This window comes from Bactrocera dorsalis, chromosome 5 (assembly GCF_023373825.1).
Source record: "Bactrocera dorsalis isolate Fly_Bdor chromosome 5, ASM2337382v1, whole genome shotgun sequence".
NCBI lineage: Eukaryota > Metazoa > Arthropoda > Insecta > Diptera > Tephritidae > Bactrocera > Bactrocera dorsalis.
The window spans coordinates 15594683-15611635 of NC_064307.1; the positions used below are offsets into that span (position 1 = coordinate 15594683).

The 16953-nt window shown below is 38.0% G+C and overlaps 3 protein-coding genes and 1 non-coding gene across 4 annotated transcripts; 2 read left to right on the forward strand and 2 right to left on the reverse strand.

The window, feature by feature from the left end:
• Window positions 1-40: 40 nt before the first annotated feature.
• Window positions 41-995, reverse strand: LOC105227991 (ADP-ribose glycohydrolase OARD1). The gene is made up of 3 exons (XM_011207585.4): window positions 767-995; window positions 521-695; window positions 41-354 (listed from the first exon to the last, which is right to left on the reverse strand). The coding sequence occupies exons 1-3, from the start codon at window positions 886-888 to the stop codon at window positions 211-213; spliced, it is 441 nt and encodes a 146-aa protein (XP_011205887.2). The 5' UTR covers window positions 889-995; the 3' UTR covers window positions 41-210.
• A 483-nt stretch (window positions 996-1478) lies between these two features.
• On the forward strand, window positions 1479-2828 carry LOC105227992 (60S ribosomal protein L28). The gene is made up of 4 exons (XM_011207586.3): window positions 1479-1528; window positions 1880-1982; window positions 2163-2405; window positions 2587-2828. Exons 2-4 carry the CDS (start codon window positions 1887-1889, stop codon window positions 2662-2664), a joined length of 417 nt encoding a protein of 138 aa, XP_011205888.1. The 5' UTR covers window positions 1479-1528; window positions 1880-1886; the 3' UTR covers window positions 2665-2828.
• LOC115066295 (small nucleolar RNA CD11) lies at window positions 1735-1810 on the forward strand. Its single transcript, XR_003845897.1, has one exon. It is a non-coding gene; the product is annotated as a small nucleolar RNA CD11 (small nucleolar RNA).
• Window positions 2829-6734: 3906 nt separating the features above from the next.
• On the reverse strand, window positions 6735-11337 carry LOC109579655 (fork head domain-containing protein FD2). The gene is made up of 3 exons (XM_049457155.1): window positions 10716-11337; window positions 7496-7751; window positions 6735-7438 (listed from the first exon to the last, which is right to left on the reverse strand). Exons 1-3 carry the CDS (start codon window positions 11042-11044, stop codon window positions 6887-6889), a joined length of 1137 nt encoding a protein of 378 aa, XP_049313112.1. The 5' UTR covers window positions 11045-11337; the 3' UTR covers window positions 6735-6886.
• Between the last annotated feature and the right edge of the window lie 5616 nt (window positions 11338-16953).

Sequence of the window (16953 nt, forward strand, 5' to 3'; positions counted from 1 at the left end):
AGCTTTTTTATTTATGCATATAAGAATATAAAACGGTAAGTTGTAATGTTTGTAAATAAATATATTAAAGTGTAAAACATAAAGCACAAAAAAAGGGATTTACTTTACAATACATCAGTAAATAACATCTAAAATCTAATTGTTTCAATATAATAAATAAGTTATATTAATATTTTTACATTTACAAAGTACTCCAGCACGCTTAGCACTTTATGGTACATAATTATAAACAAGTATTTCAATTGGCGTATCCTTGAAGACTTCTTGCAACAAATCCTTAACTTTTTGCCAAACCAAACCATCGAGACCACAGCCAATACGCGGTATAGCCAATTTATAAACATCATTTTTGAGCTGTCGAGATATTTATAAACAAAAGAACAATGAATTAATACAAATATGCAGTTATAATAGCAAAAAGGATTTTTTGTATTTAAATTTCATTAAATTCCACAAAAATTAAGTATGCGTTTAAAAACTAGCTAGTCCAACAAAGTTTACTTTTTTGTATATAACTTACCATATGTGTTTTCATTGCGTGCAGTGAATCGTGTAGTGTTTGATAGGTAGGTTTACCCCAACTACTCTGTTTGGTCACCAAATAATAAATGAAGCGCGTCTTGTCCTGCAAGATTGCTACGCCGCCAGGCTTGACATTTTGCTGCTTTAGCCTGGGTATTTGGCCGAATTTATTTCTAAGAAGTTTGCAAACATAATTAGAGAGCTTTTCATTCAGTCATACATTAATAAAATAACTGCTACTCACCTAAATTTTACAGCAATTCCTTTGCCAAGTCTCATATCGGCTGCTACACAATGCGCCATTGAATATTTCTCATTCGCGCTAAACAAGTCGCCAGTAATTTCTTTAATTTTACAATTAGACATCTTATTTAAACGTTTCCGGATATTTAAATTCAAATTAATTTAATTTGTAAATCAAATATAATTATTCACTGGATTCCCGCGAAAGTTATTGAGATGATAGAACATCGATATTGTTATCGATAGTTTTTCTTTCTTGAATTTATAGAAAGAGTGCTATTAATAACAGAACTCAAGAAGGGTAGAAATAGTTATTAAGTAAATTATATACATAACTTTAAAAATAATTAAGTCTAAATAAATCACTCATTTGAATTGGTAATAAATTACTTTTCCAATTGGAGGGAGACAACCGGGTGAAACGTAATATGCATGATCAGTAAAATAACGCTAAATATATCTATTTTTAGGAAAGTAAACAAATTGTATATAATATTTTTATACTTTCCTGACCATGCAATATTGACATTGGCAAGGTTTATTAAAAAATATTCCAATATAAAAAAATGGTTTAGTTTGACGCACAAAAATAAATTTTCTTATAATAATTTTTTTATGTATCACCCTGTTACTAAGACTGTAAGAATTCAGCGCTTTCCTAACACTTCCTAAATGCCTATTTGACAATCCGCCAACGGCAACTGACTTCATTACAGATATGGCGTTTCCTGGTTCTTTTCGTCATCGTTGTCAACAGAAAAAGGTGAGCATTTATAAAGTTTCGGCGAGTACATCAGTTGGCACGTGGAAGATGTAGCAAAAAAGTGTAATAACCTATACTGGATATTCCTGTGTGTGGTGCAATATGGACAGCAACTTCCTAATCATTGGTAATTGGCTTTTACAATAAATAATCGCACGTGTTTGACGCAAAATGTGGGTTGGGTTCCCGTGTCAACTGGTGTTATAATTAATTTCCATGATGATCGAATTAACAGAAGAGTTCTTGAAGACTATAATTCATCACCCAAGACTGATAGCAAACTAATAATTTCCTATTTGCATCGGCATTTAGTAGTTCAACAACTAATTTATTTAAAATTTGTGTTTTCAGACTCGAGATGGCCACCACATCGCCTCATCTTAACTGGTTGATCATCCGCAACAACAACTCCTTCCTCTTGAAGAAGCGTGATGTGAAGAAACCTTTCAGCACTGTAAGTAGCTATTTGAGCCTACCATTTAGGTTAGCTTTATTAATTTTAGTGATGTTATTTTAATTCACAATGATATTTGAATACGATATGATAGGAACATAACCAAACTGATATATTTTTGTTAATCAAACCCCACTATGCGTTTGAAATTTCACTAAAATTTTATTTTCCCCTTATTAGGAGGCCAACAATTTGACCAATGTGAGCTCTTTCCGCTACAGCGGTTTGGTACACAAGAAAACCGTTGGTGTTGTACCGGCTGCCGACAAGAAGGGATTCTCGGTCGTTTTGAAGAAGGGCAAATATGCTCAACGCCCCGCTAAGAACACAGTCCGTGTTTCGTTCAAGTCAGGTCCCAGACGATCATTGAAGAAACTGAGGAACCTTCTGACCGGTGCCAAATACCGCAAGGACTTGACACAGGTAGGTTTAATACAATATATGTAACGTAAAATATTTTATTATGATGAGACCTTTATTTTTTTGCTACTCACCAAGATCGCAGAATGATTATGTTGAGAAACCAATCTGATAGAAAACATTAAAATTGTGTTATATGATATATATGCGGCCATCTTCTAAATTGTTCTATTTTTGTTTTCAGGCTGCACTCCGCCGTGCGTCTGCCGTGCTTGCATCGCAAAAGGCTGCCCCAGCTAAAAATGTAAAAAAACCTGAATAAATATAAAATAAAATCAATTTTGTGAATTGAGTTTGTATTTATAAATGTTGAATAAAACATAAATAATTTGTAACTTTGTAATTCACTACACAAAATATGATTCGAAAAGTCCCGTTCTCATGATAGACAAGTGGGGAGTATTTTAATTGTTATAAAAAAATAAAGTACTGATTGAAAGTGAAACCTTTCTTTTTATTGCAATAATTTTAGGGAAGTTTAGTCGTTTTAAGAAATTCTTTTAGGAAAGGCGACGCGACCGTCTATTTAAAAACATTCGGACAATATCCACATGTGCTCGCATAAGCCAAATTAATACGGTTTTTTTATGTGGAAATACGTACTTTCATAACAAACAAAACAAGATGGCGTCTTAGGAGTAAACTGCAGGGAAATCGGTTTGATAAATCCGTTAGAGGTCTGGTATGATTTTTATGCGACAAGGCGGGGATGCAAGGCATATCTACCCTCGGCCTTAATGTTAGTGGTTTGACATATGTAAGTATAGTTGCGAGTGGACAGGAAATAAGGTCTTGAGCATTAAGCTCATAAATCTATTGGCCGCGAATTATTCGTGTTTCATGAGCAATTGAGGCTCTTGTTCTTGCGGTTGCCCACACTCTGTGTGGCTGGTAAGGTACAATATCATACAACGAGCTTTTTCAAAGGTGTAGGTCCATAGAGATTCAGTTCAATTCCGAAAGCGTGTAATCGGCTGTTGTGGGGTTTGAACTTTGGCTCTCCTTTTTCTGTAACTGATTATTTGAAAGGCGGAAGTAAGTTGCGTCCGATGTCTGGTCGGCGTATTGTCTGATGCCGTCAACGTAGTTCAGGAATGACCTCTTGATGTTCCTAGGAGGCGATTCCGCTTCAGACAGGTGACTGCAAGGATGATTTCTGTGAAAACACCCCAGCAGGAATTGCTTGGAGAGTAGTTCATTACGCTCCTTAACTGGGAGCATACGGGCCTTACTGTTCAGGTGTTCGATAGTAGACATAAAGAGGCATCCTGTCGTAGTCCAGGTCGCGAACTGCTGTTGTTTTATAATCGGTCTTTGCAGTTTTGCAGGTTTCACACCGCCTCTTCAACGTGCTGATCTGTGGTAAGAAAATATTTTGAAAATATTTGAAAATGAAATAATTTAAAATTAAAATTAATTAGGAAAGCTTGCCCGCACTGCTGGACGTGACCTCATTTCTGCAGAAACCCGTTTGAAATTTCTCAAATCCATTGCAATTTTTGTTGTCGAATTAATTTGTTGTTGTTGTTGTTGTTGTTGTAACAGCACATTTATGACAGCCCTGGGACGGATAAATAATTTGGGTCCGTTCCGGTTACGTAGACCCGAATAACGTGGGAACGCCATCGTTTGTGTATTTGCTTCTGCGCTTTACCTGGGACAAATGGCATCGTCAAATTCGAATGATGTCCATGCATGACGAATAGGCGCCATTTTGTCAAGTCGTAGTCTCACAGCGTGAGTCCGGGAAACGTTAAAGCGTAAAACAACGACATAATTGGTCAAACTGATGCAGTGACTTGACTGATCTATAAAAGGGCATATTCGTTTTGTGAAAATTGGCCCAGCAGTTGAATGTTCGCCGTTTTCCAGTTTGGCTTGGCATTGACCACTATACAATTTGGTCGCTCCTTCCTTGTCCACAATATTTTTTCCCTCGATTACCCTCAATAACCGAATTTCACAAATGAAACCTTCTTTCATCAGGGTCCACATCTACAGCAGCCTCCTCGTGGATATATTCTTCATGGATCTGGCGTTGAGCATTATCACCTCCGAAGTCAGACTGTTCACTGGGTATCGGCTCGTGGCCATCAAGAAATATAGGTCCTTTTCCACCATAATCATCAAAGCTACCATTAGCATTGAAATGATTTGCAATATTCTCCTCTTTTTCTTCCGTCAATTCACGCCGTATGTTGAACAAATAAATCGCCATTTCCTTCTTTGATTAAAGAAAGATTGCGAAAACGAGTCAACAGGGTGCGCTCAGACATCGCTCGTAACGGGATCCTTCATCACGACAACGCGCCGTGCCACACCGCTCTCAGCGTGCCCTAGTATTTGGCCTCTAAAGGGATCGCCGTGTTCCAACAGCTGCCTTATTCGCCCGATATGTCACCCTGTGACTTTTTTTGTTTCCTAAAAAAGCGTTCCAGAAATGTTACGAAGGATGGAAAACGCGCTGGAATCGCTGTATAGCTGCCCAAGGGGACTTCTTTGAAAGGGAATGGCAGAGTTGTAGAACAATTTTCAAATATACGGTTTTTTTATGAAATCAGTCGCATTACTAAATTGTCATACCTCGTATGTATATAAGTGTCTACGATGTACGCAGATCTACGAGGTTATAACCTCCCAGTAAGAGCTTTGCTTCTCTATTCTCTCCTTCTTTCGAAACAGCTCCGTTATGGTGTGGGAACCAATCGCGGAAAAGGGTTCAGGTCTTACCATTACAGAAGTTACTACGGAGTCAGTAAATACGTTAGTCAGTTTAGCAGCTTTGTGCTCGACATCCAGATAGGGCGACCCGGTGGTAGACTAGCGGGATACCTTTCTACATACTCCGAAATGACTAATTATTTACCTCGTAAGATGAGATCGCTGCGAGTGCCGCCTGATTATTGCTATACGAGCATTAGGAGAGGTTTGTGAAATAAGACGCGAAGTATGTATTTCCCAAGCAGAGGACAATCATGACAAAATCGCCAGCATACCTTGAAATTACTTTAGTACTACTTTCTGTCGCTACAACCACAACATCGAACGTGAGAGAATCTTAATATTTTGGTGTTTGACTCTCAAAATCTGACAGTCAATGACTACAAAATAATGGGTGTGACCTTTGAGAGTTGCTCAGGAACTACAAGAAGACAGTCCTGAAATATTCCGACGACGTCTTATGGGTCAGACTCGTTTGATAGGAACATGCGAAAATGCCATTTATAGAGAAGTTATTCGCACTTCCTTAAACTCACCATCAGAGAATGGCGTTGTATAAGTCAACACCCATCGTAGATGAAGAGTTTGAACTGTTTCGTGAAACCAGAGTAACCCCTGGTAAAATTGGGCTCTGAACTAAGTAGTTGAGCTTCTACTTGCTCTGACTTGATTCCAATATACCCAACATATATCATGGAATGAGTTCCCTTTTCAACCTCTAATATTTCTTTTCGTCTGCCCGGGAACATTGAAAATGCTTCTTTAACGAAAATTCTGTTAGGTGACGTCAATGAAAATGTTCATCCAACCAAAAAAAGTTTGTGTAAACGATATTTAGTTTTAGATATCCGATATTTGAGTCCAACAGGGATGGATTTATTCGAACTTTGGGGTAGGTACTATGAGCAGAGGCTTTAATACTCAAGCACACCAGCGAATCGTAGTCATAGTGTTACTTTGATTTCGCATGTGGAAGTGGAAATTACGTGGATCCACAGTGAAACCAAAAGGCCCTTGGATGTGAATTCTGGAACGGCGGGGTAAAAACGGTCGTTTTTTTGGACTCACAAGGTGTGAATCGACTACTTAGAGAAGAAAAAATCGGTCAAAGGACGATTAAGACGAATTAGTCGAAAAAACGGTCCGATTTGGCGAGCCAAAAGTGCTCTTCCTCCATCTTCCAACAAAACAATGCATCAGAGCACACTTTTTCGGGCCTAATTTTGAGTTGAAGTTGGAAATTATCGCTGTCAAGCTGGCAGACCTTCTGAAAATTTCTCATTACTATATTTTAAAAACTAAGTTTTTATTTTTGACATAGTTCGAAATACTATTTATTTATTACCGTGTAGTCTTAAAATATACCTCTAACACTTTAGAACATTTAATACACTAGTTTTTTTTAACTCTCAATAGTCGCCTTTCTTAGGCTGTCACACTAGGTGTGCCCTTTAAAGTTGGAGCTTCGCTGGCCCAAGTGCATCAATACAAAAGGAGACTATGTTGAGGAAATTCTTTCAAAGTTTTCATTTTTCTTTTGTAGGCTCAGTGTGTATCGTACCAACCTCGCTATTTTTGAGAGTCCACTATGAATTCTCAGATATGGATGTGTATAGTTATATTACTTTATTCTATTTTATTGATATCATATCACATAATCTCGTAGTAGTTATGATCTTGACTATTCCAAGTAAATTCTAAGTACATATTAAGTTAAGTTTGTGAGTATACCGCGTATTTGGTGCCGTCGACTTGTCCGCTCTTCAGTCTTTCTTAATAATATTCTCGATGGTGAAAGCGGATGTGAGTGCTTTTGGTTGCGACTGCAGCTGAGGCTGCGTCAGTGGTGGTAGCGGCTGCGTGCTACGAGCTGGTGTGATGGGTGTGAAGGCGCTGGGTGAAAAGGAGTTTGCTTGTCGCGTGCTGTCCACCGAACTGTTGCTGTTGGAGTAGGCACCACCGGACAGATCGAAGCTGTCCATCTCACGAAATGAAGTCTGGCTACCATCTTGATTTGCGGCAAGTAGAGGCACCATTGTACCCACATGTGGTAATGCCAGTTCGCGCTGTGCGCTGAGCTGCGTTGTTGTGCCGGCGGTGCTGGTGGCGATGTTCGGCTGTGCTGGCGGTTCATTTCGAAAGAGTATGTTGAATGGCGCAATCGAAGCCAAGTACTGTCGATGCAACTCGGTAATGCGATCGGAGTAATTTAAGCCCATTGGTGCGGCGTGTTTGTTGCAGAATGTGTTGAGATCACTTTGTGATGCAGCGGAAGCATCATCCATAGAGTTTTCAAAAGCTTGATGCTTTTCCAGCTGTGGAGGTCAATTCGTTAATATTTAATTTTTGTATTAAACGCAAATTCAACTCACTTGGTAGTTGTCCTCGGAGCCGCTAGAACTTCTAATGCAATGCCTCTGCCGTCGCGTGCGTCGACGCCGATAGTTGCCTTGTTCGAACATATCATTGGCCGATGCGTCCAGCATCCAATAGCTTCCTTTGCCAGAGTTGTCGTTATCGTCAATTGTGTTTTTATCACGTGGCACCTTCACAAAGCAATCATTCAGAGAGAGATTGTGTCGGATGGAGTTTTGCCATCCTTGTTTGTTCTCCCGGTAGTAAGGAAATCTGTTAAGAAGAGGTAGGTGTTTTGTAAGAAATTTAGTTTGACTTTTAAGATTTAAGGAGATTAAGATTTATTTTGATTATATTTCAGCTCTTCTCATTCATGCCTTACTTCTTCCTTCTTTACTTCATCTGATAGTTCTTAGGTTATTGAGAAGAAAATTCTGTATGAGATCTTTACATACAGATAGTTCAGCGAATCAAAACAAGGCGGCAAAGTCGAATGCGACAGTCATTAGAATGAAATTATTGAGTGAGACTTTATATAAAAAATTTTCGAAACAAAGAATGAAGCGTGATTCAGCCAATCCTAGACTCAAACCAGAACCAAATGAGATCACGAGTCTAATAGCCTTGTTACGCTACTTAGCTTGGAATCTTAAAAAATTAACAACGAGTTTCCTTGAACATATAACGCTTAAATTGATCGTTGAAATGTTACAGAAGTATTTCTTCTTTATCCTAAAGATTTCAGTAAAAATCGTGAAGTCAGCGAAAACTTGCCTACTGCGAGTTGTTCATCCCCTTCTGTTTATAACGGAAGCATCAAACAAGTTATAGAAACAATGCTTGAAAATCGTTGTGTAATGGAGGATTTTATGGATCACCACAATACATTTCGTTTACGTGGAGCTACTACTTCGAGTAGATAGATGCTTGACAGCGAAGCTGAGGACCCCGCATTCATTAAATACATCATTACTGTTGACGAGTTGTGGGTTTATGAGTGTGACGTCGCTATTGTTCAATAATCTTACGAATGGCGCTCCAAAAATGCGTGGAAACCAAAAAATTCAAAATTTCCTGAAAGCGCTGAAGACCATCCAACCCGAGGTTTATAACAACTCTATGGAAAATTGGATTTAGCATCGGTATTTTGTATTGGCTCAATGTCTCCAGAGCCAATTTTAAAGCAAACCAAATTTAATTTAAATCATTTGAAAGTGGATTTATTCGTGATGTAAGATCTAGATCTAAAACAAGTTTTAGAGATCTATTAAGGAACAGAAATTAAATTTTTTCTAAATTCTTTTATTTCCAGTTCGATTACAAGTTGTTAAAGGTTTTCTGGAAGGCTTTCTTAAACTATTGAGGATTGCACCCATTTAGTTGTTCTCACAAATCAGTTTATATTGGATCCAGAGTTGCATTTAGGACCTTGCTCAAATCTTTCACAACCCAGAAATAAAGTGAACTAAGCGTAACATAAAGTAAAAGATTTCAGTACGACACTTCTCAAGCTATCAGCAAAGTAGGCCAAAGAGTGAGATTAGAAAGTTTACATTTTGTGACATCCGTGGGCTATACTTTTCGGGAACGATAGTGACAAATGCAATAGAATGATGAGAAACCAATTACTCTGGACCAAATTAAACTACCTTTCTGTGGATGAAGGAGGCATGTTATGTACAAAGAACCGGATTCTAATATATGCTTTGTCAGGATGGCCAAAATGGATCACAATAAGATTTGATCGATTTTTCTGGTAATGATGTTAAAAAGACCTTAGTTTATTTTACTTCTTCGACATACAAAGCGACGATTCGTTATTAAGTGGAATCCTAAAGCATCAGCTTTAAATAAGACCCAAACCCGACGGAAGAGAAACCCGAAGAGATGTCATAATTTGTCAAGAAAAATATACCAGTCATTTGCAATAGCGATTGTAATTCGAGACAGATAATTTCATAATTACGATCAAGTGATGGTCAAAAAACTAGGTAGAAAGTCCACAGTTTCTCGAAAAAGTATAAAATGTTCAGGAAGACATGCGACGGCTATCTAGAGCCGTTGTTATTTTTCACCACTTGAGCAAGATCAGTTTGGTTCATCTGAAACAAAGCGAAATGGATGTAAAGTACTGAGCTCCGACGGTATTTCGACGCCTAAATGGTCTGGAAGTTCTAATATCTCATTCTTGACAAGGTTATTGGTTATAAGGAGGATTTATACTCACAGTAACATATTGACATTAAAAAAAAAAAAAGTCCATGTTGTGACACACTAGTCATTTGAAATTTTTCGGACTATCCCCCTACGATTCAGCTCCAAGGCCTCAAGGAATACTCGAACGAGTTTTTCAAAATTGCAATCGACGGATGGACCATCTGAGACATGGCCGAAGTCAACGTTTGAAAAAAATAATCTTCAAAAAATAAATGTCAAAGAATGTTTCTTCGAATGATAATAAACATTCTCCATTAAATTTGAAGTTTCTGTGTTTTTCTCTTTAAAAAGTAGGGGACCTCGAAATGAGAACACTCCGTTTTTTTTAGATATTCTTCTGGCATTTTTCACACTGCCTTTTCTTCTCAAGAAGCTTTTCATTTCACGGAATTTTTGATATCAGGCCGCTATAGAACTTAGCTGCCATACAAACTGAAAGATCAAAATCAATTCCTCGTATGGTAAAATTCTTTATTTGACGAGATAATCAGTCTCAAGTTTTTATAACGTTTTCTTGATTGTTATTCTAGTTTTTTGGCTGGAATATCCAGTTAATTTACTTCATATATATATGGTGCATTCGATCGCTCACTCTCCCAGCTTAGATTAACATACTTGTAAATATAGCCACCATAAAAGAAAGCTTTTTTTTTATTTTTCTCAACAGACCGGATAAAGCTGCCGAGTGCAGTTTTATAAGCAGCTTCCTACATCAATCTATTTGTGTCCCTAACTCTCGAAAATTACTATACTCAATCCTAACGAAAGCGCAGAAAGACAGGAGAGATACTCAGCCTATTAAAAAGCCAAGCTTTATGTGCTATAAGAAACTCAAGTAAAGATAATATTTGCGAGGACCTAGAAGAACAATATTATGTTTGAGGTATGAAAAATCTAGTTTAAGACTTTCAAACGAGCTGCAGTCTTCAGTATTGACTTTCACTTGGACCCTTTCCTTTTAGTAAATGACACACACACATACACACTTTTTAATTAAAATGTACACTTTCTTCAAATTACTTTTCCATGATGAATTTGTAGATGCCGCTCAGCGTGAGTCGCTGATTGGGCGCGCTGCTGATGGCCATCGCGATCAAGGCGATATAGGAAAATGGCGGCTTTTCTGGCCGATGTGAGCTTTGCAGAAAAGATAACGGCATTGACCAGAAATTCGGATTAATGCGCAGAAAAGGATTCAGTTGCTGATAATAGTAAGCGGCGGCAGCAACATTATTCTCCGACAACAAAGCGGCCACCGACGGATTATTCGCACAAACAAACTCGCTGCGCGCCAATTGCAGCTCATCCAGCGCGGTGGCGGCCGGATAATACGGCGAAGGTAGCATCATAAATATACTTTTTAATCGAGAATATATATATTTATGTATGATATAAACACTTTCACTTAGTAACTTTGACGATAACTGTAATACGACAAATAATATTGAGTGCCTGAACGATCGCTTGTCAAAAAAAGCGTTTAAAAACCGAAACTTCCGACGCGTTGCGCCACGTTGAGCGTACGAAACGTTAGTGCGAGGGTGGTATGTTAAGAAAAATTATAAATTCCGTTGAGAGGCGCAGGAAAATGAGTACATCACACATGGGCGATGATCTACTACAGACTGGCGGCTAAGCGGCGCAACTCTGCAGGCGCGATCGTGGAGGAGTTGGAAAATGAAAAACGCTTCCCTCATTTATCTCAGCATTTGCTTATATGCTTATACGAATGAATTTTTGTACGCATGTAGTTGTGTATGTGCGAACGTCGTATCTCTTGGAAAAACAATGGCTGGCTGGTTGGCTGGGTGACTGGCTGGCGGGCGATCCTCACAAGCATAGCAGCGGAGGTTCTTAGGCGAAGGCATGCCTCCTATCAAATTAGAGAGTGTGGGAGCGCATTTGCATGCACACATAGACATACATACATATGTACATATATGAGTGTATGTGCTTGTGTGCCTATGAAGGCTGCTGTGTGGAAGCAGTAACGTATGAGTGATCATATCTTTCCTGTTTGTGCTGCTGACTACTCGCTCTGTTTGCTAGCTTAGCTGTTGTTATTGTATATGCATGCATGTATGTATGTATGTATGTATATAAAGATATATATCTTTTTTGAAACAGTTCATAAATTCTTTGTGCATTTTGTGCAGTTTGTATTGTGTTGTTGGCCGCTAAAGCTACAACTGATTTGTTTGCTAAATAAATAAGCGACCTACAAACGACTATTGCAGGCACTCGTCAACTAAACTTGCACAGGCATACACAAACATATGTTCATATGTATGATTTGATATGCTTACGTACATACATACATATACATATGTATAGTATATGCATATATAGTGAGTGCAGGCTGTGCGTTGGATTAGCGCAGCACACGTCCAACTCGACCACATCACATCAACAACACGCCCATTAACACCAAATGCCGAAACACTTTCACACACATACACTAACAAGGAAATGCAGCACTTATATATGTATGTGTACATGAGTATTGAGCATTGCATTTGCATATGGTTACAGTTCGAATTTTGATGATCGAGTTAATGTTGTCGTAAAATTACGTCAATAGGCCGCAAAGTACTCGAAATTATCTAAACTATGCTGGCACATATCCACAGTCACACCAACGTCCATACCCATACACAAACACACATGCATGCGTGTATTTAGAGCGCTCGGCAGAAGTTGGTAGGCAGGAAAAAAAAGCAAAAGCGGACATGAAAGGAAATTATATTGCAGCGCCTGCTGTGGTATGGATCGTAAAAATCGCACATTCTGCCGCTATGCTCTGCAGGCAGCATGTATGTATGTATATGTGCGTGCTCTGCGAAATGAAGTATCAATGCACATACTTAGGTACATACATACATGCATTTGTAAATATGTTTCTGTTTAAAGGGAAAGCTGGTTATTTGGTTTGAAGGTTGAAATACCACATGTCTTCTGGTACTTGATTAAAGTTCCTTTGAGTGAAATCGTTTATTTTCGAAAATAAACACAATAAAACAACAAAAATAAACAACTGTTTTATGACTCTTTTAACCGTATTCAAAACTGTTTGTTATCAGTCAGCTTCTTGATCTATGTGATTATGTATTGGAAGTTTTCCAAATGTTTGACTTCTTCGATTCGCCACTTTTTTGCTCGTTACGTATGTACTCCGCGCCCTTGAAAGCATTTCGCATATGAAAACACCAACAATGGTATCCAGCTGAATTCATACTATATTAAACTGGTATAAACCGCTTGTTTTTTCATTTGTACTTGTTTATGCCAATCTGTGTGATTTATACCAGTTGTTTGTTCGATTTTATAAACTATGTTCGCCTGATTCTATTTGATTTGTAACATTTGTGTTCTCTTTACTGATTTAATTTATACCAGTTAGATTTATAACAGATGTTTGTTCTATTTTCCTATATAGATTCGTTTGTTTTTATGACATTTATACCAGTTAGTTGTTCTATTTCCCACTTTTTGTTTATCCGTTTGTTTCTATTTGATTTATACCAGTTGTTTGTTCGATTTTACAAACTATGTTCGCCTGATTCTATGCTAAATGTTTGTTCTATTTTCCTATATAGATTCGTTTGTTTTTATGACATTTATACCAGTTGCTTATGCTATTTGCCAATGTATGTTCGTTTGATTCTATTTGATTTATACCAGATGGTTGTTCTATTTTTCAATGTATGTTTGGTGGATTCTATTTCATTAATACCATTTGAATGTTCTCTTTACTATTCTGTGTTATATAGATTTAATTTAATTTATACCAGTTAGATTTTTGATAAATGTTTGTTCCATTTTCCAGTATATACCAGTGTATATATGTTGTTTATGCTATTTGCCAATATTAGTATGTTCGTTTGCGTCTATTTGATTTATACCAGTTGTTTGTTCATTGGATTCTATTCGATTTATACCATTTGTATCTCCTCTTCACTAATCTTTTTCATTTAGATTTAATTTAATTTATACCAGTTCGATTTATGCTAAATGTTTGTTCCATTTTCCAATCTACGGTCGTTTGTTTCTATGATATTTATACCAGTTGCTTATGCTATTTGCCAATATTTTTATGTTCCGATTTATACCAGTTTTCTATTCGTTTTCAAAACTAGTTTATACCAATAGTTTGTTCGATTGATCAATCCATGTTCACTTCGTTATCTTTGATTTATACCAGTTGTATGTTCTATAAGGTGAAAATACCTGAAATTACTCTGATAGTTCGGTATATTTTCATTGGACTATTTTTCAACGAAAAAATATATTAAAATCTATAACGATAATAAGTTTGCTCCTTTTGAATACAGTCAAGTGCATTTAAAAGGTCTTGATGATAACTGTTCTCAAAAAAAGGCGCGGAAGTTCGCACTGCGAAATAAACTAGTCAGTTTGTGTAAAAAGCCATCTGCACATCTGATGTAAAACGGCATTGCTAGACTACCCGGATCTTCATATACCACTTGACTTCCTCTGACTTCTTTTGTGTGTTGCAAAGCAGTTTTCGGTCTCGAGCTTCGAAGAAAAGGTGAAAACTGCCTCTAAAGTAGCTGAGAATGTCCTATAATCAACGAAAAGGCCGTCGTTCTACTCTGCGTCAGGAGGTTTTCGCAGTCACATAAGCTCTGGTTGTTGACCAGCGCTTACCCAGCTCACGAAAAATCCATAGATATCGCTAAAGTGCCAGAAGACAATGTCGTTTTGTTCCCATTCTTATGACATTGCTGTAAGAGTGCTTTTTGTGAGAAGCTCGTTGGCTTTGTAGCTTCCAGTGTGACCAGGAGGTCAAACAAGTTGGAAACAAATAGGCTGGTGCTATTGATAAAGAGTTTAAATACTACTTGACTAAACTTGAGCGTATCGTCGCCGAGCTCAAGGCCAGTATTGCCGGCCAGACATCGGAGTGGATCCGAAAGAAGCTGTGCTTCGGAGCAATATAACTACTGCTATCCTAACTTGAGTCGCCTTCACTTGAAATATAGTGTAGTGCTTTTGTAGACTGAAGTTATGGTTGATGGAGAGCTTCCGACAGCAGACTCCGCTTCTCATTGTTTCTCTGACTTTCAATATATTCGTGAAAAAGCTCACTGCACAACTTCTTCAACGGCTTCGCCCTTTCACATATATTCTTCATTGATAAGAAGATAAGGAAGTACCGTAAGAAGATTTCGCGTTGCAGTGGTCTGGATCGCCAGCGATACAATCCAAGCAGCGAAAATTACACTATTTTCAGGCGATAGTAGATTTTTTGTGAGTAATTAAAGAAATCATTTGAATTTGGAAAGTTCCGTGAAATTTGCAAATTTGGCCATAAAATACCGATCTCTTTTAATATTAAACGAACGCGCCAAGTTAATAAGAGTTTATTCTACATTTTAAAGCTTCTTTGAGTTGAAACGAAATAGTAAACAAAAGACTTCCATCAAAGTTCTCCACACCGAAATCAGACGATTTTATCATTTGTTTGTTTATAATTGTAATTTCCAATTAATCATTACCGCGGGCACATGCGGCTTGTGCAATCAAGTGCAGCAGTGATTAAATATTCTCAAGAACTACCTACACACACGTATGTGTGTGCGTAAGTATTTGTAAATGAATGTGCATATGCAGGTGGTTCTATGCCAGAAGGCTTCGCACTCAACTCATTAGGGTGGGTGAAATTGTTCTGTTTGCCAAATGAATTTCTCTTCTTTCTCGAAAAGTTGAAAAAGACGGACGAAATAGAGAGTCCATTAAAGAAAAAGAGTACCGACACCCCTAGTATTATACTTAGCGTACCGCCCGCCATGCACAGCGCTTTGATACTCAATGGCCGCTTTCGTTGGCGGTGGCTCACGATCGTAAATATTTTGAAAGTATAAAATTGTATCAGTAAACAAATATAATAATAATTAGGCTTTTTTCAATCGCTCTTCTTTTTAAGCACACGCACATTTGGAATTCCCTTTCTTTGGTGTGAACGCCACGGGCTTTGATCGCGCCAGACATTCAGGCAGCAAAGTCTTCTGAGCACCAAAGCTGCAACGCTGCATACCGCATCAAAGTGCGCCACTGTTGTGTGCACTGCTTTTCAATTACATAAAAAACTCATTAAATTTACGAGAGCATGTGGCATCTGAACTTTTACTCTCGTCAATGATCGCCACTTGAGAGCGCACGTGTGTTGGATACGGATACTAAGAAGTCTTTCTACAACGAAAATGTTTACTGAAACTTAGAGACCTTTTATTGGATGCATGGATTTATGATATGTTAAGTAGCGGATCTTAGCACGGGACTGATATGATTGCTGTCTAATAAGACTTCCCAACCTTGTCGAAGACTAATTTGATTTCAAATTTATTCCCAATTAAATATTAGTTAGCGTTCTGACTTCAGGTTCGATGTCCCTTTTTTCTAGTAGTAGTAATGAAGAGGCAGTAGAGGCTCTTAACTAAATCTTATAATTCGACCTAATAATATTTAATTTAATTTCTGGTTATGAAGAAATTGTAGCTAAATTAGTGAATGAATTAGAATAATCTGAATTTTTGAAAGCATAATGACAAGTAGAGAAAGTATGGATAGGAAAACGCGCAGTGAAATCAAACAGAGCTTGGATGCTGTGACTTTACTGTGGGTTGGTGACCATTAAAAATTGATTCAACGAATTTCAATGGGGTCTCATAACGAGCCACAGTCAGTTGCGCAGAAAACGGTTATCACAATGGACAATTGTTCATATTCTTCTGCTTTATTGGTGTAGATAGCGGTTATAGCCGAGTTTGCAACAGCGCGCCAATCGTTCTTCCCTTTGCTGTTTGGCGTCAATTGAAGATTCCAAGTGTAGTCTTTCTCCAACTGGTCTTTCCAACGGAATGGATGTCTTCGTGTTCTACTGCTTTCTTCGGCGGATACTGCATCGAATATTCTCAGAGCTGAAGTGCTTTTATCCATTCGGACGACATGATCTAGCTAGCGTAGCCGCTGCCTCTTAATTCGCTGAATTACATCAATGTCGTCGTATATCTCCTACAGCTCGCCTGCGGTATTCGCCGTTGTCAATGCGCAAAGGACCATAAATCTTCCGCAGAACCTTTCTCTCGAAAAGTCGCAACGCCCACTCATCAAATGTTGTCATCGTCCATGCCTTTGCATCATATCAGAGTGACTTGTACAGAGAAGACTTTACTTCGCAATTGCCTACTCAGGGAATTCTTCGAATTTGACTCATTGGGACTTTGAAAATCTATTT